We start from the raw sequence: 24,805 nt of genomic DNA, 5'->3' as shown, positions 1-24,805 counted from the left end.
TAAGACATTTATGTAAGCTGTAATAATGGGATTACAAAATAAGATCTAGCCTAGCCTTAGAGCCGGAGTTTGGGCAAGGCTGCAGAGCCTCTTACACTACACAGGACAAACCTGTCTAACATCACAAGCTTTTCTACTTGAAGATCGCTCTTCTCAAATCTAAACATTTGCTTCATAGAAATATTTTGTTCAAATATTAAGGTAAAGTAGAATACAGGGCTTGATATGTTAATGTTCTAAATGTACAAACAAATGTAATTAAAATCACAAAGAACAGCTCTTCCAATAAGGATTGTCCTTTATAATGATCGGGCACCTAGGTTCATAACCCAAGAGTCCATCTGTACATGCGCCATCCGAGCGACCCCTGATAAACAACGTGAAAGAAGCCCATATGCTTCTATTTGGCAATGCTATTTATGGGCTCCACTCAATTAAAAACAATGTTAAAAGTACTGGGAAGGAGGCCCCAGAGCTATTCAATTAAGTGCACTATTAAGCCAGACCATAAAATTTCTGCTCATAAACCCTTCCTGTGACGAAAGCAGAAGGGTGGACTGAACTAGCGCTACAATGGTGTTTTATGCTTCAGCACAGCACAAACGACATTGTGGCAGGCGCATAAGTCTAAAGAATGACCGTTCTCGTGACTTAACATCCAGTTTATGGAGAGCGCAAACTGACTAGTGATGTGCACACAACATCCTTCCTGGCACTATTACCAATTAACATAGCTGACTGGTAATGTGGACAATTGAATAGCTCCAGGGTCTTCTTTCTGGTGCTATTAACATAGTTTTTAAGTTTTTAATTGAATTGAGTTTTATAAATTGGCCACCAGGTCCAGAAAGTTTTGCTTTGCTTACATACATATAAAACACACGTGCAGATGTTTCCACTTACATGTAGCGTTTAACAACTCTTCTAGTCTGTGGTGTGACTCGGCAATGCCGAGTGTCTTTTTTGCATTTTTTCCCCTTATTAAATAGCATCCTATTAGCAAATATAAATACACAGTAAATAGGATGCACAAGCAACCTCTTCCGATTAAAATTATATGTGGCATGTCTACAGCAGTGTGTGACCACGGTTGTATCTGCATACAAACTCTAGGTTAAACTGTTTTATAGGAAAACACTATTGTTCCATTTCTTATGCAGATCCGGTGGAAGACACAAGTAAATACAACATGGTTATTTAGGACCAGTCCATAAAAATATGTAAAAATGTCCCATGCATTAAAAAAATCAAGCAGTATATCTGGATTTTGCAGCATAGGATGAATAGTTCAAATATAGCTATTTTACATAGGTTTTCATAAAATAATTACACAGGCTCTTTAGAGTTGAGGGGAATTATCAAGTAGACATTTCCCTAACAAAACTGTCATGCCACTTATATTTCTATGCTTTCTGAAGCTCTTCGCTACTGCAGAAATATACAATATACATATGGTTCTAGTCTTCGTTCTCGGTTTAAAGTATAAATACTTTTTTTTTAGGCAGACAGCTGAGTATTTACCCTCTCCTGGGTTAGGAAGCAGGTAAGCATCCCCTAGTCATTCACTGTATATGGTATGTGATCAGAATCCCAGCAGAGAAGACAGACAGTGGAATCCCATAAGTATGTACTCGGCTTAGTGTTAGGCTGTGGGGATGAGAAAGGTTAAGGTAAGGCTGTGCGTTTTGGTTAAGGTTGGACCGTGTGAGGTTAGGCTAAGGGACAGGGAGTTTAGGGGAGGTTGCAGGATGGGGAAGATAGGGTTTGAATCAGGGGTACAGTTAAATTAGTTATTGGGAAATGTCGGTATTGCACTGTCCCTATTCTGACTGTTGGGATCCGGGAAACCAGAATTTTGTATCCAACCCATCTATACACATATAGAAATACCAATATCCAGTATGGTATTTGCTTGTTTTCCTGGTCACATGATATCTTCAGATATATACATTTTAATGAACTACACTAGACCTACTGTAGAATTAACATTTTATTGAGCCATCTGTGGCAGATTTAAAATCCAACATCAACATTAAAGCATAACTGGCAGTATGTCCTAATATACACATATCTCTACACTAACTCTTACCCATCCCCCTCTTCCTGCAGCCTATCCCTAACCTTCCCCCATTGTTTAACAGTAACTCTCATGGCAGCACCTAACACAAACCGCTGACATTTCACTTGGCAGCATTTCAGATGCTAACATTCTGAGGTTGTTGAAATAGTTAATACCGACATTCTAGTGTCAACATGAATATTGATTTGGTTACTGTTGACAACGACTGGATCCCCCATAAATTAGTTACCACAAACACATTTTAAAATAATGGGGCAGATGTATTAAGCCTGCTGAAAAGATAAAGTGGAGATAAAGTCGAAGGAGATAACGCACCAGCCAATCAGCTGTGTTTGAAAAATTACAGTTGGTAGTTGATTGGCTGGCACATTTTCTCTTCACCAGGCTTAAATACATCGGCCACACAGTTGTTGACTGGTGCATTATCACCTTCCACTTTATCTCTTCACAAGGTTTCATACATCTGCCCCAATATGAGTTATGGAAAATGAGAATGAACATGTGGCTGTCTAATGTGGTGACAGGATGATACAAGTTTTGAGGACCATTAGTGGTCTGAAGTTAACACATTGATAAGGGAGGTAAAAATTACACCATGCCTGGGTAAATTATTAGAATTGAATATTGAAATTGGCTGTCGTTTTCTCCACGTCAGACTATATTTTGGAATTAAAGAAATCTAAAGGAGCTTTAATGCATTCCCATTTTCTGGCTAAAAGGTATTTGGTCAAACAGAAACATACGAGTAGGACTGTGGTAGAATATAAACTAATTTAATAAGAGAGAGATATATGATCAATTAATAAAAATACAGTACAAAATACAAAAATGCACAGAAAAAAATAATAAAAAGAGAACAACTAATAATGGTTAGTACCAGCCGGTTCGATTAGTGCTCTAAGATAGAAATTAATATATTCATAAGGGTTAATGATGGTATGGAATTTCAGTCATTCAGGTTAGTCACATGGAGATGGAAAGAGAACTAGAAGTCTCTAATATTATATAGAGCATTCTTTTGGTAGTGCATGAACCTCAGAAAGTCCCATTAATGATAGATTCGGTAATGGATTTCCCTTATTAGCAAACTCAGAAAAAATGTGCACAGCACTGGCAGATAAATATACTAAAAAGGTTGTTTTGCATTGGTGGTTTTGAGTACCTCATCCGACTGTTGCTGCAATAGAGGACATAGACTTTCATTTGGTTATCACATTTGTATTTGTAGCGCACAGCTTTTTCTTTTTTTTTTTCCAGGTATTTGCTCAGTGAGAGCTCAGTTTATCAGCATACTCTGTCCTTCCAATCGGAAGGCAGGGGACTTTTGGGACCAAAAATGTAAAATTACTGCTTAGGACAGAAGATACTTTGACCTGTATACAGTGGGGCGATGGAACCATATATTCTATAGATTGTCTCAGGGAACTTACATTTTTGTTGTACAGTACATTGCCCAGAAAGGCACTAGGAGGTCCATCTCCCTTGCTATTTGCCATAGATGAAATGAGAATGGGAAATACAGAGAAGACGTAGTGTTGAGTACGGAATTCTCTAGAGCTTATCTTTTCTAAAGTAAAAGCTATAGGGAAACATAATTAGCAGCAAATCACAAGGAATAATGAATAGAAGTTGCGGAAGTTCGGCTGTGTACACAGAAAACACAGGAGATCTCAACCATGGTGAAAGACATACTAGAGATGGTTCCGCGGGCTTCACTAAGGATTACATGAAAAAGATGTTTCAGTATAAGCAAATACTTGAGCTTCATTTTGTTGCCAAAAGACAACTAACCAGTCTGCAAATATAAATCCACGATGTGGGGAGCAACATGGTGTGACATGTGGAATCACACAGGGATATTGAGACATTACAGAAAAGCGCATTAAACAGAACATGCCTACTGAACACCAGGGAAGAGAATGTGTGATCAGAAAGAACCTGAAGGAGTAGTGATCCCTACTGTCTGCCCACCAGCCCAGAGGTAAGCAGCTCTGTATCTGGCTACACTAGGAGATAGCCAGGATCCAGGGCACTGATATATTGGCATGATTAGGAAATGGTTATTTCATATACTAAATTCAGCAAAGCTTTATTGAAGACCACGCATGCAAAACAGAAGATATTAAAATAAAAATGATATTTTTTTTTATCATCTAAACAAAAAGGCATCATACTTCCTAACAAAAGAACAGTCCCATTCTTATTCTAAAGTAATCAACAATTTATAGATTGTGATAGTGGTTTTATTCCAGTAGATTATGAATAGGACAGAACTGCATCACAGCTATTGAAAAATATGGAGATGGGGAAGAGAAGGAAATGAAGGATAGTTTATCTTCAAAAGATGTCTGATATTGGTTATAGTCAAATAATAAATAGCTTGCAGTGAATATAATGAAGGTGACAGATTAACACCTTTTTATTTAAGGTCTCTGGAAATACACAAACAGGGTGACTCAGGACTGTGACCTGATTCCTATCTGGCAGCTAAAGGCCACAAACTATCTCATGGCGATGGTTCTCCACAGCACCACTATAGTACATAGAAATGGCGGTCTGCGGAGGCTGGAAATGGGTGCTGCAGTCGCAATGCCCAGAAGAAGCTTAATGGGAATAGACAGATTAACAGAACTTCTGGGGAGGGGGAGGGGGAGTCCACGTGATGTGGTCAGCTGTTACCTGGCTCCAAATTAAATATCAGAAAAAAATATATAGAAGAAATAAAATAAATGAATAATGTAATGCCATGGTGTAACTCCTGAGTAAGCCTACCAGCCCCTTTACATACCCTTCATTGGGGGCAGCACTCCAAGGACTCCAAATTACAGGGTAACACACACAGCATTGTGCTTCCAATTTTTCAGTTGTTTACTACAATTTTTTTCACGCATCATTGAAAAAAGTTGTAGAAAACAATTAAAATGTTAGAAGCGTGAATGCATTGGGCACTAAGAAACGACATCGTTCAGCAACTGATTAACATCCTTTATACGTTCTTATGAAAAATAATATTTTATCCTGTATGCACCTTCTTTAATATTTTTTTTTTTATATTTTTCGTTTGCCTCCCTGCTGTTTTATTCTGCTCACCCAACCTGCAGCCTACCTCTAATCCTTGTGCATCCTATTCCCTCCTTTTGTGAATAAAATTCATGTGAACGGAAAAAGTTGCACAAAAAGATGCCTGGAATTACAGGGTCACATGGAGCGCAGGCGTTCTGTATAAATGCAACACTTGTAGATGTGTCCTCACACATTAGTGCTGCAGTACCATTAAACATCCCTGGTTATGTATATTTTTGGTATGAAGGTGCAACACCGATTAATTTTACATATAATGACACTTATATTTGTGTGCATAGTATGACTCTATATACAAAGTGCTACAATGCTGCAGTTCTGTTGTACTCCATGTAGTGTTCATTCTAGCACCCGCTATCTTTGAAAACTCATGCAGTTCCTCTTCCCTGCCTGGGGTGTCGCTGTCTGCTGTAGTGCTTCTAGCACAGTGTGGTCTGTATATCAGCACTGACATGCAAACCAGACCTGTGCTAGAAACACCACAGCAGACAGCGACACCACAGGCAGGGAAGAGGAACTGCATGGGTTTTCAAAGATAGCGGGTGCTAGAATGAACACTACTTCATATAGTCAGACTTGAACAGATAAGCAAGTATTGCATATAATATTCATTTGTGCAGTCTCGTTAAGTGGTTTTGATGCATCCCTTCGCAACTAAACCGCACATTCTTATGAAAAATACGCCACAACGTACGGTGCAGCTCTCAAGAGTCAGACGCCTCGTTCTGCATGAGGCATTGAGGCGTGGTGTATGAGGAATCATCTTGATATCCTAAACAAATCAGAGCTACCATTGAAAACAAAATAATATTGCTTGGCTGTCCTGGAGTCTAACAAGGTCAAGTTCATACATTTACTCCATAGATTTGTGTTCCCTGATTGCTCACCCTACAGTCAGGTCATGTTCCATGTCTGAGTATTACTGGGTGATGGAGGAGGAGCGGTAGCAGGAAGATTGATAGAGAAGAGATATCAGTTGACTTCAGTAGCAGCAGTAAGCACACAACTGACTGCTGTTCCTGTTTCTGTAATAATTTATAGGTCTGAGGCTTGAAGGGTTAGAAGATGGATGTTACACTTTATTTCTACTGTGGCCTTGTACTCCTTATAAAAACTCAAGTTATCACCCATTATTAAACCACATCGGCCAGTATCTTTGTGTGGCAACAGAGATTTATTACAGTACACACCCAGTGCAATAGATAAACAGCACTGGGCAGCAGGTATTTTATTATAATACAGAGAATTGTATATAAACAGCTGTAAGATCAGTTTGGTTATTCCAACAAAATAAAATCATGGAGTTTTTTGTATCTCTTTCAGTAGATGATGGGCCAGATGCACTAAGCTTCAAAAGCGATAAAATGGAGAGTGATAAACAACCAACCAATCAGCTCTTACATGCCATATAACAGACTGTGTTTGAAAAATGTAAGGCAAGAGCTGATTGGTTGGTTGGTTGGTTACCATACTCCATTTTATCGCTTTTGAAGCTTAGTTCATCTGGCGCCACAACTGAATTACAGATGTGTCCTCAATAAGCCCAGTGGTACAAGATGCTAAATAGGGGAATATTAAATAATGCAGAAAAGCTGGTTTCCACATTAACATAAAATTGGAATGCTGAACAGAAGTCCCTGAAAGGCTAAATGTTTTTCAGACCAAAAAAATTCTGTCCCTTTAGTCTGTAACAGAGGTATATATTTAGCTGATGTATATACAAGTAGCGTCAGCAAGGAAACTAAAAAGGACAAGTAATAACTAAATGTGGTATCATCAAATGCCTAAGTATTGAGGGGGGATATTTGGGACTATCATTCATTCCTTGTATGATAGCTTTTATCCTCATGAAAATCTGGATTTGGATCATTAGGTCAACAGTCAATAGGTTGACAATCGAAGGTTGACCCATGAAAAAGGTTGACATGCTTTAGGTGGACATGGTCAAAAGGTCAACAAAAGGAAAAAGGTCAACATGGGAAAATTTCAACATGGAAAAAGTTTGACATGCGTTTTAGTGCATATGTCAACATAGGTGTACTGTGCTTGGCACACTAGGATATTCTCCCTTTGGGCAGCGGTCATCTATTAGAATGAACTTAGGTCTACAGTCATTAGGTCGACCCCACTAGGTCGACTGGCAGGAAGGTCGACCTGACTTAAGGTCGACATGGGCCAAGGTCGACATGACTTAAGGTCGAATTTGCATAAAGGTCGACATGAGGAAGGTCGACTAGTCATAAGGTCGACATGGGGTTTTTCACTGTTTTTTGATCCGACATGTGCCGACAGGCGGTATTTCATGCCCTACCATCCACTAGGGCGTGGAGGAGGTTATTAAAGCTGTGGCGAGCGAAGCGAGGCACCGTGCCTGAAGCATTGCGAGCGAAGCGAGGGTCCGATTCTCATTGCCAACTGTGTCAATGTCGACTGTGTCGACATTCGGATAAAAAAACAGTGAAAAACCCATGTTGACCTTATGACCAGTCGACCTTCCTCATGTCGACCTTTATGCAAATTCGACCTTAAGTCATGTCGACCTTGGCCCATGTCGACCTTAAGTCAGGTCGACCTTCCTGTCAGTCGACCTAGTGGGGTCGACCTAATGACTGTAGACCTAAGTTCATTCTGACAGATGTACCGATTCCCTCCCTTTATGCACACTGGAATGGTAAAGTATGAACAAGTCAGTTCGAAAAAGAAAAAAACATGAAAAACTCACAGCGACCTTTTGACCATGTTAACCTAATGAGCGCATACTGAAAATCTAAATATGCTAATAGAAATTGTGCTATAATCTCAACAGTGATGGCTAACCTTGACACTCCAGCTGTTGTTGAACTACACATCCCAGCATGCCCTGCATCAGGTTTGCAATGGCCAAATAGTAAAACTGATACAGGGCATGCTGGGATGTGTAGTTCAACAACAGTTGGAGTGTTAAGGTTAGCCATCACTGATCTACACGGTCTAGACAGAGAATCATAAATTGGGCCCCATATCGTCAACATGCATTAGGTCAACAGGGTCAAAATATCGAGAGTGCGTAAGGTCATCAAGCCAACGGTCAACAAGTTTTTGTAGTGCCATTTTGTATATTTAACAATATCTAAGCGTAATCTGTGGAAGTGTGTAACCACACGGGCATGCTTCCCTCGCCATGCATGGGCAAGGTGGATCACTCCAGTAACAGGATAGAAAGCCAGCAAAAGTTGGAAAAACATGAAAAAAAAACTTGTAGATTATTTGCCTGTCAGCCATGGTCATGTCACCTTTAAGCACTGTCTACCTTTTTACCGGATGACCTTTTGACCATATGGATGGGGTCAACATATATACTTTGGAACCCAACTCAAAATGTGTATATAAAATATAAATACATATCTATCTGGTACAGGGAGGAATGGCACATCCACAGTAGTTGCACTGCTTGGCGAGTGCCCGCATTATGCGGCAGCGATATTCCACGGTGGCAGCATGGCCGTCGTGAACTTCCGGGTACGGCGCTCACCAAACTATCTAAAATAAACGAAATTAACTCCAATGCCAACGTAGATAGTTCATACCCCTACTATCCACGTTGGCATATAGTTGATATTAGATAACGTGGCGAGTGCAGCGAGCCACTGAGCCCGCAGCGTGGGCGAGCGAAGCAAGACCCGCAAGGGGACTCAGACGCTTGGTCGCTGCCGCCGTGAAACTAAACAAGTAACCAAGCATTTATTAGTCATAAAGTGCAAATCAAATACTTTAAAAAAGAATTAGAAGAGGGAACGTCTACTTAGCATAATGGTAGAATAGGCATCACAGACATCCTGAAACTGTAGTCCCTCTGCCAACCAGTCATAACGCCCGACAGGCTGTTTCGGTGCTTCAATTCACCTAAAGGAGCCCATACACGCTGCGATGCGGGCTGTGCGATGCGTGCTTTGAGGTGCGCGCTCCCGCGGCACCTCATCGCACAGTACAAAAAGTATGTGCTTGCACATACTTATTGTACTTAGTTTTCATCGCATCGCATGCACAGGGCATGCAATGCGATGTGATGCGTGCTAGTAAAGCACGGAACGCACGCCTGTATCGGGACATGTATGGGCGGCTTTAGTCATATATATACACACACACACCAGGTGTACAGTGGTGAATAGGACTTGTACATACCTCCCAACATGACCCTCTCCAGGAGGAACAGAATGGTCTATTACTTGATGTCCCTCTCAAGGTATGATTGCCATCACCTGTGCTGTAGCACGTCTCTTATCATTTACCCTGTTTAAAACGGGTGATGGCAATCATAAATGAAGAAGGAATTCCAGGAACAGATCAGTGCGTCCCCCCTGGAATGGGTCATGTTGGGAGGTATGCTAGTGCATTCTGCTCAGTCAAAGGGATTTTATATAAACAGACAAGTAATGGAGAGAACGTGGACATTCCGGTCTGCCTTATTATAGTATTGATTACTTTATAAAGTAGACAGCCCTTGCTGGTCTGTAACAGGTGATGACACTAACTGGAACTGAAGTGACATTAAGCACTGTGTGTATGTGAGAAATACAAACCAAATAAAAGTATACAGATGGCAAAGAGTTATGGAAAAGCAGTTATAACTTTATTAATAACATTTAAAAAAAAAAAAAAAAATTATATAAAAGGATATATACAGTAGGCCATGTCATCTGCAGGCATATAAGTACATACAGTGTGGCACCCCAGAACTTGGGAGTGCCCCTTTTGAACCCAGTCTGGGGTTTGCTTTGCGAACATTGGTGGGCAGTGGTGCCCTTAACTAAAATGGCGGACGGCCATCCTAACATGGGGTTGCCAAGCAACCAAACCGCCCGGAGCCGCAGATGTTCAGGGACCAGGAGGGACTGACCTTGGAACCCTGCTGGGATTGGCGGTGGGAGAGCGGGAACGGAGAGGGGAGGAGAGTGCCGGTGGCGCGAAAAGAGGAAGAAGACGCCCGGTGTGAGGAGAGCAGAGAGCGGGACAGCAGGACGAGCGAAGGGGAAGGCAGACCTGGTGGCAGGACGGCCGCAGCATCGAGCAGCGGAGAGACCGGAGCGAGGGCGGCGACGTCTGGGTGACCCCCGCTGACCTCGCGACTCCCGTCAGCAACAGAGACGCGGCGCACGGAGGCGCGCTGACCCCCGCTGACCTCGCGACTCCCGTGGGCAACAGAGATGCGGCGCCCGGAGGCGCGCTGACCCCCCGCTGAACCCCAGCCAGCCGCAGCAGAGGAGGGGGAGACGGCGCACAACCACGCTGACCCCCGCTGAACTCCAGCCAGCCGCAGCAGAGGAGGGGGAGACGGCGCACAACAGCGCGTGACCACGCTGACCCCCGCCGACTACAGCTGACCGGAGAAGTGGAGAACAAACGGCGTGCAGCAACGCAAGAACCCCCTGAAGACTCCAGCCAGCTGAGAGACCGTGACTGGCAGGAGCCGGCAACTGCAGCAGACCCTAAGGTACCCTGGTCCTACCCTCTCCCCGCGGCCCTTTCAGGCTCTCCTGGATCACTGCCACCCAGCCGAAAGACTCTCACTGCCCCGCACCCTCTTCCTTAAGTCTCACAGCCCAACACAGGTGGCCTAATTCCTCCTTATCGGAGACCCATTGAGGGACATCCTGCCTGTGACATTATTGCCTACCTTCCTCCCTAATGGGAACAATTGAGGAGTACCCGGCCTTTCACCTTATTGCCGAACCCCCAGTAACTACGGGCGTGACAATCATACTTTTTGGCTCAGTGCCAGAATTCAGGGACGCTTTTGCCTTGGAGGATCAGTTACTTCTCTTTAGTGTCCCTCCCAAAATACGGTGCACCTAGGCCAGACAGGTACCTCATCATTAGAAGTGAACTGCGCAGTTCAGGGACTCACAGTGCCATTTGATTTCTGGACTTTTGTTATCATTGATCCTAAGTGTAAAGTGTTACAGTTTTCTTTTAGTATTAAGTAATTTGTAAGCTCTTTTGATGTGTGATCCTTTCCTTCTGCTGTGAACAGATTGTTAGTGGCATTGTTGAAGCGGAATATTGTGTGAGTTGTGGCCTACGGGTATTATAGCCGGCCCCATTGCACACAATATCCTTATAAGGCATCTTCCATTCTTCATGTAATATCTGTCAAATTTATTGTTCAGACTGAGTATTTGTTATTGATTACCGGTTCTACGGTCATTATACTGACTAATCATTTTGGTTATAGCGGTGGTCTTCGACCCTTGACGCAGCTTAATAAAATATTCTGATCACCGCCCGAACGTGTATTGACCGGTTTGTGAGGTTGTTTCGAGGTATTGTTTTCCCCGGGGAGCCTTGTCCCTCCACCCTCCGAACTGCAGGCGAGTGAAGCCGGCAAGACACAGCAGAGCAGTGCCAGAAGAGGAGTCCGGAGTCTCAGGTACCGGCCACATACACCTACCCGTGATTGGGCTATATCACACTTGGCGTCCGCGAACAGGATTCAATGATGTCGGACTCGGACCAATCGGAGGCGCCCACATCAACCAGAAGGAGGAGACGACTCCCTGCATCACCTGGGGAAGGGAACCCAGCGGCACCAATCACCATGCCATACTACTTTGGCGCACCTTGGGTACCGACGTACTCAGGAAACAACACCCCAGGGACACATACGCTGAAAGAATTCAAAAACCGGATACTTTCCATGACACAGCTGTACCGGCTCGGCAACAAACAAGCCGTAGAAATATTGGTGGGGCAACTGAGAGGCCCAGCGCTACGGGAAGTAAGGACGTGGGAGGCCAACGAAAAAGAAACGGCAGAGCAAATCTTTGAAAAACTGCGGGAGATCTTTGAATCAAAGACGATAGCAGATTTGAAGAGCCGCCTGTATTCAAGAAAGCAGCGACCGAACGAGCCTCTGCGGGAATACGCGCTAAGCTTGCAGGAAGCCATGAAGGCCATACAACTGAGAGAAAAGACACCGAAAGAACTAGTAGATGAAACATTGACCAACCTTTTCATCGAAGGAGCGAGAGAGGAGGCAGTCAAGTCACAATTACGTATGTGGAGGCGGCAACAACCTGACAGCTCCTTCGCCAAATTTAAAGAGACCGCCCTGCAGATCCTGGGCATGAACCAGAGTGGCCGGGATGAAGATGAGGAGTCGGCAGAAGGAGAGGTCTACCAACAGTCCCCAAAAGGGCAAATCACGGACACCCTATACCCAAGTAGGCCCGTTACACAACAGGCACAAGCCCCCGCAGAACCAAGCCCGCTCGAAGTGCTGACTCGCCAGATGTCCGAGCTAACTAATAATATGACGCGCATGTCACAGAAATTAGAAGACTTAGACAGAAACCAAGGCAGAAGTCGACAAGGGGAATGGCGGCAAGACCGTGGCCCAAGGAATCGCCCAAGATGGGAAGTCACACGCGAGTCCGGCCGAAGACCATCTGATCAATTCGACCAGCAAGGGCGACCGATCTGCCGGAGGTGCCGGCTGAGCGGACACGTCGAGAGAAATTGCCCAGAAACGGCTTTAAACGAGGGGACACCGAGGCAAGGGACCGACCCTCGGGAGGAGATGCACTAACCGGTCCGACACCACCAGCAGAATGGTGGCCCCGATATGTCGGGGAATGCCCCCACCTGAGCATCAGAGTGAACGGGGTACAGATGACAGCCCTGTTGGACACAGGGTCACAGGTGTCCACCATCAGGATCACCGACTTCCTACAGCATTGGGCACAGAAAGACATCGTGTCTCCCCCCGCAACCTGGTTACACCTACTAGCCAGTAACGGCCAGCCTATCACCTTCCAAGGATATTGGGAAACCGATGTCCAAGTGGGAAAAGCCACCCTGGGCCAGCAGGGGTTCCTGGTCACCACCAACTCCAACGAATACTTGCCGCCGATAATACTGGGCATGAATGTGCTAAGGAATTGCCCGGGCGAAGTAGTGGAAGCATTACAGTGGGAAATGAGAACAGCCCCCCCCCCCCCAAGAGAAGAAGGCTTTGCAGCAAACAGTGCGACTGATCACGGGTCAGCAGAGGTTCGTCAACGAGCAAGGAGAAGTGGGGAAGGCCCGAATCGCAGACCGCCGCCCGATCCTCCTGCGCCCAAACTCAGAGCAAGTCGTCTGGTGCAAGGCCAGGACAGGCCCAGGAGGCAGAGACTACGAAGCCCTGATAGAACCCTGCGATCCCGACGGTCGACAGCCCTTCGCAGTTGCCAGGACCCTGGCGAAGGTGGTCCAAGGGAGAGTACCAGTGAGGCTGCTGAATCCACACCCATACGCAGTCAGACTATACAAGTATTGTCAAGTGGCCAGGATCAGCTGGGTGGACTTCCAGGACATCTTGGGGCAAAGCGCCGTGGCGGCTCAACAAGGGGTGATGGAAGGAGAGAGAGACGACAGCGAACCCCCCTGGCATGCAGCCATACAGATCGGAGATGGGGACACTCCGGCCGAGAAGCGAGAGGGGGTCCTCCGCGTTGTGGAACGGAATGCCGCCGCGTTCAGTCAACACCCGAGCGACTTCGGTAAAGCAGAGAAGGTATACCACCACATCCCTACAGGATCGGCTCCCCCGGTCAAAGAAAGGCACCGACCCCTCCCACCAGCCATGTACCAGCCCGTCCGGAACATGATCACCGAAATGAAAGAGGCTGGTGTCATCAAAGAAAGCCATAGCCCCTGGGCGGCCCCCCTTGTGATCGTCAAAAAGAAGGACGGTAGTCTACGCTTCTGCGTGGACTACCGCAAACTGAACGCCGTAACCCATAAGGACGCCTATCCGCTCCCTAGGATCGAGGAGTCGCTCACGGCCCTGAAAACGGCGGAATACTTCTCGACCCTTGACCTGACCAGCGGGTACTGGCAGGTCCAGATGGCCCCAGAAGACAGAGAGAAGACGGCCTTCACGACGCCAATGGGCCTGTTCGAGTTCGACAGAATGCCCTTCGGACTCTGTAACGCCCCCGCCACGTTCCAGCGTGTGATGGAGCACTGCCTTGGGCAGCACAACTTCGAAATGGTGCTCCTCTATCTAGACGACGTGATCATTTTCTCAAGGAGCTATGACGACCACCTGCAGCACCTGGACGAGGTCTTCAAACGACTGATACAGAGCGGTTTGAAGCTGAAGCCCAGCAAATGTCACCTGCTGAAGCCCAGAGTACAGTACCTCGGGCATGTCGTTAGCGCGGAAGGCGTGATGCCCGATCCAGAGAAAATCACTGTCGTCAGAGACTGGCCAGCGCCCAAGACCGTCAGAGAGGTCCGCAGTTATCTGGGGTTCGTGGGCTACTACCGAAGATTCATTGAGAATTTTGCGAAGGTAGCATCCCCCCTACATGAGCTGTTGAGAGGCCAGTCGGGCCAGGAACGAAGGGGGTCGGCCTCCGTCACCTGGGGAGAAGACCAACAGCAGGCTTTCGACCAGCTAAAAAGATCCCTGATAGACGCCCCATTATTGGCCTACCCTGATTACGACAAGCCGTTCCAGCTTTACACGGATGCCAGCAACCGCGGGCTCGGTGCTGTGCTCTCCCAGACCCAGAATGGGCACGAACGTGTAATAGCATATGCCAGCAGAGGCCTTCGCAAGACCGAAAGAAACTGTGAAAACTATAGCGCTTTCAAGTTAGAGATGCTTGCCCTGGTGTGGGCCGTGACGGAGAAATTCAAGCACTACCTCGCTGCCACCCCGTTTGTGGTCATGACCGACAACAACCCGCTAGTCCACTTGCAAAACGCCAAACTGGGAGCCCTGGAACAGCGGTGGATGTCGCGCCTCGCTAACTACCGGTATACGACACACTACCGCAGCGGCAAGGCCAACGCTAATGCCGATGCTCTCTCCAGGTTGCCGGTCATCGACGCTCCAGAAGAAGAAGGGGACCCGAGCGAAGAGGTGGAGATGCCCTCCTTCGGGACGTGCAAAACGAGGAACGTGGTCACCTCAGACCCCCTGTCCGTCACAGAGCCACGCCTCCAGAGAGGTGGGCTGCTAGACACCCCCACTGCCGACTGGGAGAAGATCCAACGCCAAGACCCAGTATTGAAAGAACTCCTGGTACTACTACGCCAACATCGTCAGCTAGACAGGCACCAACGTAAAGACGCTGACCCTGAGCTTGTGAAACTGTTGAGGCACCGCGACAGATTTCGGGAGGAAGAAGGTATCCTGATTCGGGACAGCGTAGATCCCGGCACGCACCACCCCGTGGTTCAAATAATTGTCCCCAGAAGACAGGCCCCAGTGCTTCTGACCGCGTATCACGACAAGTCTGGCCATTTTGGGGTGCAGAAGACCGAAGCCATACTGCGCACCCGATATTTCTGGGTGGTTATGCGGGAAGATGTGGAGACATGGTGCCGAGACTGCGTCCCCTGCAGCCTAAAGAGATCCCCTGACGCTTCCCAGAGGGACCCCTTGCACTCCATCACCACCCAACGCCCGCTACAGATCGTGGCCCTCGACCACGTCAAGCTCGAACCCAGCTCCAGTGGCCATCAATATGCCTTGACCATTACCGACCACTACAGTAAATTCCTGGTGGTCGTTCCGGTCCGAGATCTCACCACCAAGACCACCGCGGAGCAATTCCTCAAGCATTTCGCACGACCCTATGGCTATCCCGACTGCATTCTCACGGACCAGGGGCCCGCCTTCGAGTCCCAACTCTTCCACGAGCTATGCTCCTACTACGGCTGCCAAAAGATCCGGACTACGGCTTACCACCCCCAGGGGAACGGGCTCTGCGAACGGGCTAACCAGACCGTCATCGGCATGCTCCGCAGTCTGTCAGCCGGAGATCGGAATAAGTGGCCGACCCTACTTCCCGAACTGGCGTATCTCTACAATAACGCCGAACACTGTTCCACCGGCTTCACCCCGTACTACTTAATGTTCGGCCGCAAGGGCAAGCTGCCGCAAGACCTGGAACTGGCCCCGATAGAAGGCCCACCAATCCGACCCCAGACCGACTGGGTCCGTGAGCACCAGCAGAGGATTGACGCTGCTAGAGAAGTCGTTACTCAGCGGATGGAAAGTGCCCAACGCCGGCAAGGCAGGGACTACAACGCTAACAACCGGCCCGCACCCCTGAAGGTAGGAGATTCCGTATGGAAGAAACGGAATCACCGCTCAAGTAAACTCGACGCCATGTGGGAGAATGAACCGTACACAGTCGTCAGAACGCCCGCGGGTGACCGATACACCTACGAGATCCGGAAGACCCCTGGAGGAGCCATCAGCGTGGTGGCAAGGGACCAGCTCAAGCTTTGCACTGCCGAAGTCCCAGCGGAATCGAGAGTCTCGCCTGAGGTGGAGGGGCGGGAGACCTGGGGGGGCATGCCTTGGGACAGCCCCACTGATATGTTAGTCTTCATGAGTGCCCCAGCACCCTTCCTTGCAGGGGTATCCCCCACTCCTGTGGCGGAGGAACCCCCGTCAGTGTCCGGTCACGATTCCCCGGAGGTCCGTCCACCGGTGGTACAGCCACGCAGGTCGGAACGTCCAACCAAAGGTATCTTACCCTTGAGGTATAGAATGTAAAGCACTTTCTTTCAGTATTATTGTATGATTGCCAAATGTTCCCTAGCCTCTCCTCACCAGGATGTACGGGTATTATTTAGGCAGAAATGCCCATGCCTTACATGTTTTGTTTTGTACCAAAAGACTGAAACTGGACTACTGCCAACCCCGATATAATGCCTGCGGACTGGCATTTTTCTAGCAGGGAGGCATGTGGCACCCCAGAACTTGGGAGTGCCCCTTTTGAACCCAGTCTGGGGTTTGCTTTGCGAACATTGGTGGGCAGTGGTGCCCTTAACTAAAATGGCGGACGGCCATCCTAACATGGGGTTGCCAAGCAACCAAACCGCCCGGAGCCGCAGATGTTCAGGGACCAGGAGGGACTGACCTTGGAACCCTGCTGGGATTGGCGGTGGGAGAGCGGGAATGGAGAGGGGAGGAGAGTGCCGGTGGCGCGAAAAGAGGAAGAAGACGCCCGGTGTGAGGAGAGCAGAGAGCGGGACAGCAGGACGAGCGAAGGGGAAGGCAGACCTGGTGGCAGGACGGCCGCAGCATCGAGCAGCGGAGAGACCGGAGCGAGGGCGGCGACGTCTGGGTGACCCCCGCTGACCTCGCGACTCCCGTCAGCAACAGAGACGCGGCGCACGGAGGCGCGCTGACCCCCGCTGACCTCGCGACTCCCGTGGGCAACAGAGACGCGGCGCCCGGAGGCGCGCTGACCCCCCGCTGAACCCCAGCCAGCCGCAGCAGAGGAGGGGGAGACGGCGCACAACAGCGCGCGACCACGCTGACCCCCGCTGAACTCCAGCCAGCCGCAGCAGAGGAGGGGGAGACGGCGCACAACAGCGCGTGACCACGCTGACCCCCGCCGACTACAGCTGACCGGAGAAGTGGAGAACAAACGGCGTGCAGCAACGCAAGAACCCCCTGAAGACTCCAGCCAGCTGAGAGACCGTGACTGGCAGGAGCCGGCAACTGCAGCAGACCCTAAGGTACCCTGGTCCTACCCTCTCCCCGCGGCCCTTTCAGGCTCTCCTGGATCACTGCCACCCAGCCGAAAGACTCTCACTGCCCCGCACCCTCTTCCTTAAGTCTCACAGCCCAACACAGGTGGCCTAATTCCTCCTTATCGGAGACCCATTGAGGGACATCCTGCCTGTGACATTATTGCCTACCTTCCTCCCTATTGGGAACAATTGAGGAATACCCGGCCTTTCACCTTATTGCCGAACCCCCAGTAACTACGGGCGTGACAATCATACTTTTTGGCTCAGTGCCAGAATTCAGGGACGCTTTTGCCTTGGAGGATCAGTTACTTCTCTTTAGTGTCCCTCCCAAAATACGGTGCACCTAGGCCAGACAGGTACCTCATCATTAGAAGTGAACTGCGCAGTTCAGGGACTCACAGTGCCATTTGATTTCTGGACTTTTGTTATCATTGATCCTAAGTGTAAAGTGTTACAGTTTTCTTTTAGTATTAAGTAATTTGTAAGCTCTTTTGATGTGTGATCCTTTCCTTCTGCTGTGAACAGATTGTTAGTGGCATTGTTGAAGCGGAATATTGTGTGAGTTGTGGCCTACGGGTATTATAGCCGGCCCCATTGCACACAATATCCTTATAAGGCATCTTCCATTCTTCATGTAATATCTGTCAAATTTATTGTTCAGACTGAGTATTTGTTATTGATTACCGGTTCTACGGTCATTATACTGACTAATCATTTTGGTTATAGCGGTGGTCTTCGACCCTTGACGCAGCTTAATAAAATATTCTGATCACCGCCCGAACGTGTATTGACCGGTTTGTGAGGTTGTTTCGAGGTATTGTTTTCCCCGGGGAGCCTTGTCCCTCCACCCTCCGAACTGCAGGCGAGTGAAGCCGGCAAGACACAGCAGAGCAGTGCCAGAAGAGGAGTCCGGAGTCTCAGGTACCGGCCACATACACCTACCCGTGATTGGGCTATATCACACAGTATAATAGACCATTTATATAAGCTGATGCTTGGCAATGAGCCTGTATATTACTATAGAAATGGCACAGACATGGTGGCTCCCATGTGTCTCCATTTCTCAGGACAAATAAGACATTTTCTAGACTTTATCAGTAGAAGATGGGATATCCCACAAGCCCTTGGGAAGGATCCCTGTTCTAGTATGAGCTCTCTCTTGCATGCGCTGTGTAGAAATTCTGGCACACCGGATACAACGGATGACTTTTAATCACCTTTGATCCACACCACACCCTACTATTTAAAAAACGATTGCAGAAACCACCCTGCAAGATATTCTGTCATGTGACACATTTAATGAAAGAACTCTTCTGTATTAATGGAGAAACCGGCAATGTTGGTTAATGTGAATAAATTTGCAGGTAGGAACAGCTTCATTTCTGCCGTTTCCCAATATAGCTACACCCTATGATACACACTAAGGGGGTTATTCTGATTCACTCGGAAAGGCACAATCACTCTCTAATGGACAAAACCATGTGCACAGCAGGTGGGGCTGATATAACATGTGCAGAGAGAATTACATTTGGGTGGGGTGTGTACTTCTAACTGATATCTACAGTATGTTGGAGTGTAAAAATAAAGCAGCCAGTATTTACCCTGCACAGAAACAATAAAACACCCAAATCTAACTCTCTCTGCACATGTTACATCAGCTCCACCTGCAGTGCACATGGGTTTGTCCAGTAGAGAGTGATTGTGCCTTTCCGAGTGAAATCAGAATAACCCCCTAAATCTGCAAAAGTATATTACACACATGACAACCACAACTGCTTATTATGGTGTAACGGATACGGTTCGTTTTATCGAATGACATTAGGTCGACCCCACTAGGTCGAATGTGTAAAAAGGTCGACATGGGTTTATGTCGAACTTCCGACTATGTCGACTGCCATTAGGTCGACTGGGGTTAGGTCGAATTGCTCTTTTTGGGGTTTTTTTGGCTGAAATGTCAACAGTGTCGACATGGACACTGTTGACATAGTGAATCGGACCCTCGCATCGCTCGCTTCGCTCGCGATGCTTCGGGCACGGTGGCTCGCTTCGCTCGCCACAGCATTAATAACCTCCTCCACGCCCTAGTGGATGGTAGGGCATGAACCACCGCCTGTCGGCACATGTCGGCACCAAAAAAAACCCAAAAAGAGCAATTCGACCTAACCCCAGTCGACCTAATGGCAGTCGACATAGTCGGAAGTTCGACATAAACCCATGTCGACCTTTTTACACATTCGACCTAGTGGGGTCGACCAAATGACATTCGACCTAATGTCATTCGATAAAACGACCGTATCCCGGTGTAACTACAAGGTGTCCTTCGGCTGCAGACAATTCATGCCTTGCTTATACCAACGTGATCTTTGTACAAAAAAATAGAATAAAAACCTTTTATTTAGCTTTAAAAAAGCCCGTCTCCAGGTCCCGGACATTTAATTTGCATAGTGCCCTGCACCATATGTAGTCAAGAGAAAAAATGGTTTCTATGTACATTCATTAACTTGGGAAAGAGCCCGTATTATAATCTGCTCCAATGCTGGTAGCTCAACTGAAAGGCTCTAACCGGGGCTGATTTCCTCCATACCTGGTATCCTGCTGTGACATATGATGCAGTGAGTGTGTTGTGGTGTTCCTAATACTAACCTACAAGATGTGGGGAGTAACTGATACATTAATATTTAGCATCATCAGCTACAAATATTAATGCATCCACTGAAAACTGGCCTTTTTGTGCAACCACTAGGAGTGCTCCATAACAGTGGTTACCAACCCTGGTCCTCAAGTACCCCCAACAGTGCACATTATCCAGGTCACCCAGCAGATGCACAGGCCCACTCATTATTCAGACATATTTTAAATGATCCACAGGTGGAGCCAATTATTTATCTTGTGATTCTGTGTGGAGACCTGGGAAATGTGAACTGTTGGGGATACTTGAGGTCCAGGGTTGGGAACCACTGCTCTATAAAAATACTCTCCCAGACAAGTGCTGAATGCATGAACTTGGGGTTCTATTTCTATAAGCCTTATAGATAGATAGAAATAACGTGGATGGAGATACTCTGCTAGTGCCCTCCTACATTCAAAGGCTTCTAACATACCTTCACACATTATGAATAATTCACTCTTCCATGATATATTTTAAGCTTAGCAGACAATTAACAGTAAATTAATGAGAAACCCCCACATTACCCAGAGGATACAACTTTAGGGCAACCCTAATTTCCCTCCGTCCCTCTCTACTGCGGCTTTCAGACTGTGGAGAGGCAAATGTATCTCTGACTCCTCCAGGGTTTTAGACCCTGGGGGCCACTTTAAATTGTTTTCTTAACTTCGTAAGGAATTCTCGCTGCCACAAAACGACTTGTGTATTTACAAATTAGTCACTACCTATATTCCCTCCAACCCACCTCCTAACACTACAATTTTACTCTATGACCCTTTACAAAGACTCCTAACTCAAACATTTAAGATCCATAGCGCCTCCTATTTACAAGAAGTGCACATCAAAACTATCCAGCGAGCCTACATATCACCAGCATGCCTCTCTCACTTTATACCATCAGTCCCAGGAGAATGTCCCAAATGCCATGTTTCCAAGGCCTCTTTTGATCATTGCTTTTGGGAATGTCGCAAAATTAGATTATTTTTGGAACAAAATGATTAGTAATAGAAGTACCATGTTTCAGCTACGTGTCTTCCCTGATCCACTAGCTTCCTTGTGCGCCAGTTTTTGCAACTGGGACCTTGGTCCACAACACTGACATATGATACCATGGTTGACAATATTCGTCACTTGCCAAGAAAATCATTCTGAAGCACTGGGTATCCCACTCTTCTCCGTCTCTCACTAAGGTGCATGGCAAGATGCTACAACTACTATATTTTGACAAAAAGTGGGCTACTGCCGTTAACTTCGTAACAGGCCTAGTCAAGTTCTACAAAACATGGGGCAAGTATATTTATACACTAGACCAACCGAATCAACAGCAAAATCTTTTGTATCTTTGATAATACTGAATGGGCTTTACATTGACAGCTACTTGGGTCCGATTAACCTCATATGCCGTATATACAGTATACCTGTCATTTCAATTTAATTTAATACAATTTTGGGACTTGTTATCTTTTGTTTACCCTCAAACCCTCCTTTCCTTCCTGTATCTTCCCCTTTATGTGTTAACTCCTCTGTACCCCAGGTTTGTATTCGAATATATTCCTAATATAGTACGCATGTAAGTTAGTGTGAGTTTCTCCTCGGATTACTTACGGGTTATCCCAATAGATCGAATCCGTTTTCTAAGAGTAAGGTTATATGCCTTCCCTTTCTGTGCAACGCTTACGGAATGAACGACACAACCCAGCTTATTTTTTTGTTTTCTTTTACATGATGCTTTTATTGGGGATGCAGTTAAAATCCCGGTGGTCGGGATCCCGGCGTTCAGAATCCCGACCGCCGAAATCCTGACACATTCTCCCTCCGTGGGTGTCCACGACACCCCTGGAGGGAGAATAAATTAGTGTGCCGAGCGTAGCGAGGCACCGGGCCTGCTGCGTGGCGAGCGCAGCGAGCCCACAAGGGGGGGGGCGATCCAGGTCCCCCCCTTGTCGGGATTTCGGCGGTCGGGATTCCGGCGTCGGGATTTTGAACGCCGGGATCCAGACCGCCGGGATTTCATACTGAATCCTTTTATTGTACATGCAATTTTACTTATTTGTTGCATCCTGTATACATGAAAACTTTCAATAAACAGATAAAAAAAAAAAAAAAGTGGGTGGAGATAAAGAACCAGCCAATCAGCTCTCAACTGCCATGATCCAGGCTGTGTTTAAAAAATGACAGTCTCTTGCTATTGATTGATACTTTATCTCCAATCATGATATCTTTATTCAAGGCTTAGTACATAGACCCTTGAGTAGTTAGTGTAGAACCTGGTAAATACTCATTAATATAGGGTTTTTTTATGCTAAAGACACAGGGCGGGATGTATTAATATACATCGCCACCAGGACACTGCGATGCCAGCGCATATGTACTAACATATGCAGCTGGCATCGCGGTGCGGTGACAGAGGCCCCCCGCAATACCTGTCTCTGCCCCCTCCCTGCTGCCTCCTGCTCCCTTCACGCCGGGGACAGCTAAGCAGGCTGTCCTCGGCACCACCTCCTCCCTCCTGCAGCCAGAAGGACGTCTGGCTGCATTACTAGGGGGAAGAAGGGTTTACCTTCCTGGTCCTGAGGACCTGCAGGAAGGTAAGCCAGGGGGCGGGGGAGCGGCGGGTTTGCGTCGGAGGCGAAAAGAAGCCCATAGGCTTCTATAGGATATCGCCACCCAAAGGTGGCGGTACCTTACTATGCGGTAACGTGGCGGCGGGGTTTTAGTACATCCCGCATTTTCCCTTTAGTACATCCCGCCCGCAGTCATGTACGTCGAATGTGGAAAGGATTTCTTACCTGAGATTTGGCAAGCTTCTTCTCTAAATTATCTCGTTCCCGCTCTGTATGCTGAAGACGTTTGTTTAGCTCCACTATGTCTCCTTTTAAAGAAGCCAGGGCTGCTAGATGGAGCTGGAAAGGAGAGAAACAGAAGTTGATCAGGTTTCTGCAGACTGTACAAAAGCAACACCACAACCACTTTGGTTATTAAATAGGTGAACCTATTTTTGTTATCCTTCTTTTCTTGTTCTGCTACACCAGTCCCCTTATGTCCTTGGCATTAAAAATATAGATTTATACATTTAACAACCACAACGCTTTCAGTTATTTTTAAACAACACTTAACAAATTTGTTTAAAAGTTACATTCATCAATTCCAAGAAACACTAACTTCATTAAAGAACCCTGCTCAGGACTATAGTATACACCACATGATATTATGCCTCATTTCACGCTTCTCTTCCCATTGTTTGCTGTGGCTTATTACATTTCCCTTATAGTAAATAACTGTAGTGCAGTTTAACACAGCACTGGTCTGATGGCGGCTCTTCACTCTATTTGCTAAGTGGTGGCCTTAAGAAAAATTCTCCCATTATAAAGAATCATTTGTGACGGCCTCGCTGTGGCCTGACAGCGAAGGGAATGGAGATTTGTTTGTTATTTTTATATCTGTATCTTGTAATGTATCAGGTTCAAGTTGAGTTGCTCAGATGACCAGCATCAGCACCACTTACAAGGCACTTATCTCAAAATAGCTTAATGAAGCAATCAGAAAAGACATTTATTTTGATAATCCTGGTGGTTTTAAAGGCACGAGCACATTTAGAGCGCGTGTGATGCATTACTTGGGAGAGAAAAGCAGTTTTCTGTTTATTGAACCCCTTCCTCTCCAAATAGGCACTAACCACATATGGGGCGAAATGTAATAGGGTGCGATTTTTTAGACAAAAAAAAAAATCGCACCAAATCGCACCTTTAAAAATCGAATTTTTTGCCGCGAATTCGCATATGTAATGAGATGCGAATTAGCGGCAAAAAAATGCGATTTGCCGCGATTTTTAGTCATGAAAATGTGCGCATTTTCAGTCATGAAAATGTGCGCATTTTTATAAATGCGCTTTTGTGCAAAAAAAAAAAAGTTAAAAAAAAAACGGCGTGGGGTCCCCCCTCCTAAGCATAACCAGCCCCGGGCTCATTGAGCCGGACCTGGTTCCAAAAATACGGGGGACAAAAAGCATAGGGGTCCCCCGTATTTCTGAAACCAGCCCCGGACTCTTGGACCGGTCCTGGTTCCAAACATACTGGGGACAAAAAATCTGGGGGTCCCCCGTATTTTGAAACCAGCACCGGGCTCCAACAGCCCGCGGTGTCATGCCACAGCCGGGGGACACTTTTTATACAAGGTCCCCCGGCCAAAACATGAGCACCGTGGCTGGTCAGCCTTGGACGGGGTACCTGGAGGAGTGGGGACCCCCCCAATAAAGGGGTCCCCCCCCCCCAGGCTTCACCCGTCCAGGGCTGAAGCCCGGGGCTGTCACCGGCGTCCGTGGCCAGTGGACGCCGGCCTGATAGGGTTAAATCCATCATACATATCATTACATTGCTTTTTACCGGCGAACTACAAGTGCCAGCAGACCTCCCCCGCATGCTGGGACTTGGAGAACCACAAGTCCCAGCATGCAG

At 47.0% G+C, this 24,805-nt stretch overlaps 1 protein-coding gene across 3 annotated transcripts in view; it reads right to left on the bottom strand.

Annotated features, from left to right (window-relative positions):
- MCC (MCC regulator of Wnt signaling pathway) overlaps positions 1 to 24,805 on the bottom strand; it is a 304,884-nt gene that overhangs the window by 107,536 nt on the left and 172,543 nt on the right. For all 3 annotated transcript variants that reach the window (XM_083151650.1, XM_083151651.1, XM_083151653.1), the window contains one exon: positions 23,141 to 23,254. In XM_083151650.1, the coding sequence (XP_083007776.1) occupies positions 23,141 to 23,254 (114 nt within the window). The remainder of the gene's footprint in view (positions 1 to 23,140; positions 23,255 to 24,805) is intronic.

Source organism: Crinia signifera, chromosome 1 (assembly GCF_055691185.1).
Source record: "Crinia signifera chromosome 1, ASM5569118v1, whole genome shotgun sequence".
NCBI classification, from domain to species: Eukaryota; Metazoa; Chordata; class Amphibia; order Anura; family Myobatrachidae; genus Crinia; species Crinia signifera.
This window is presented reverse-complemented; position numbering and strand designations above follow the sequence as displayed.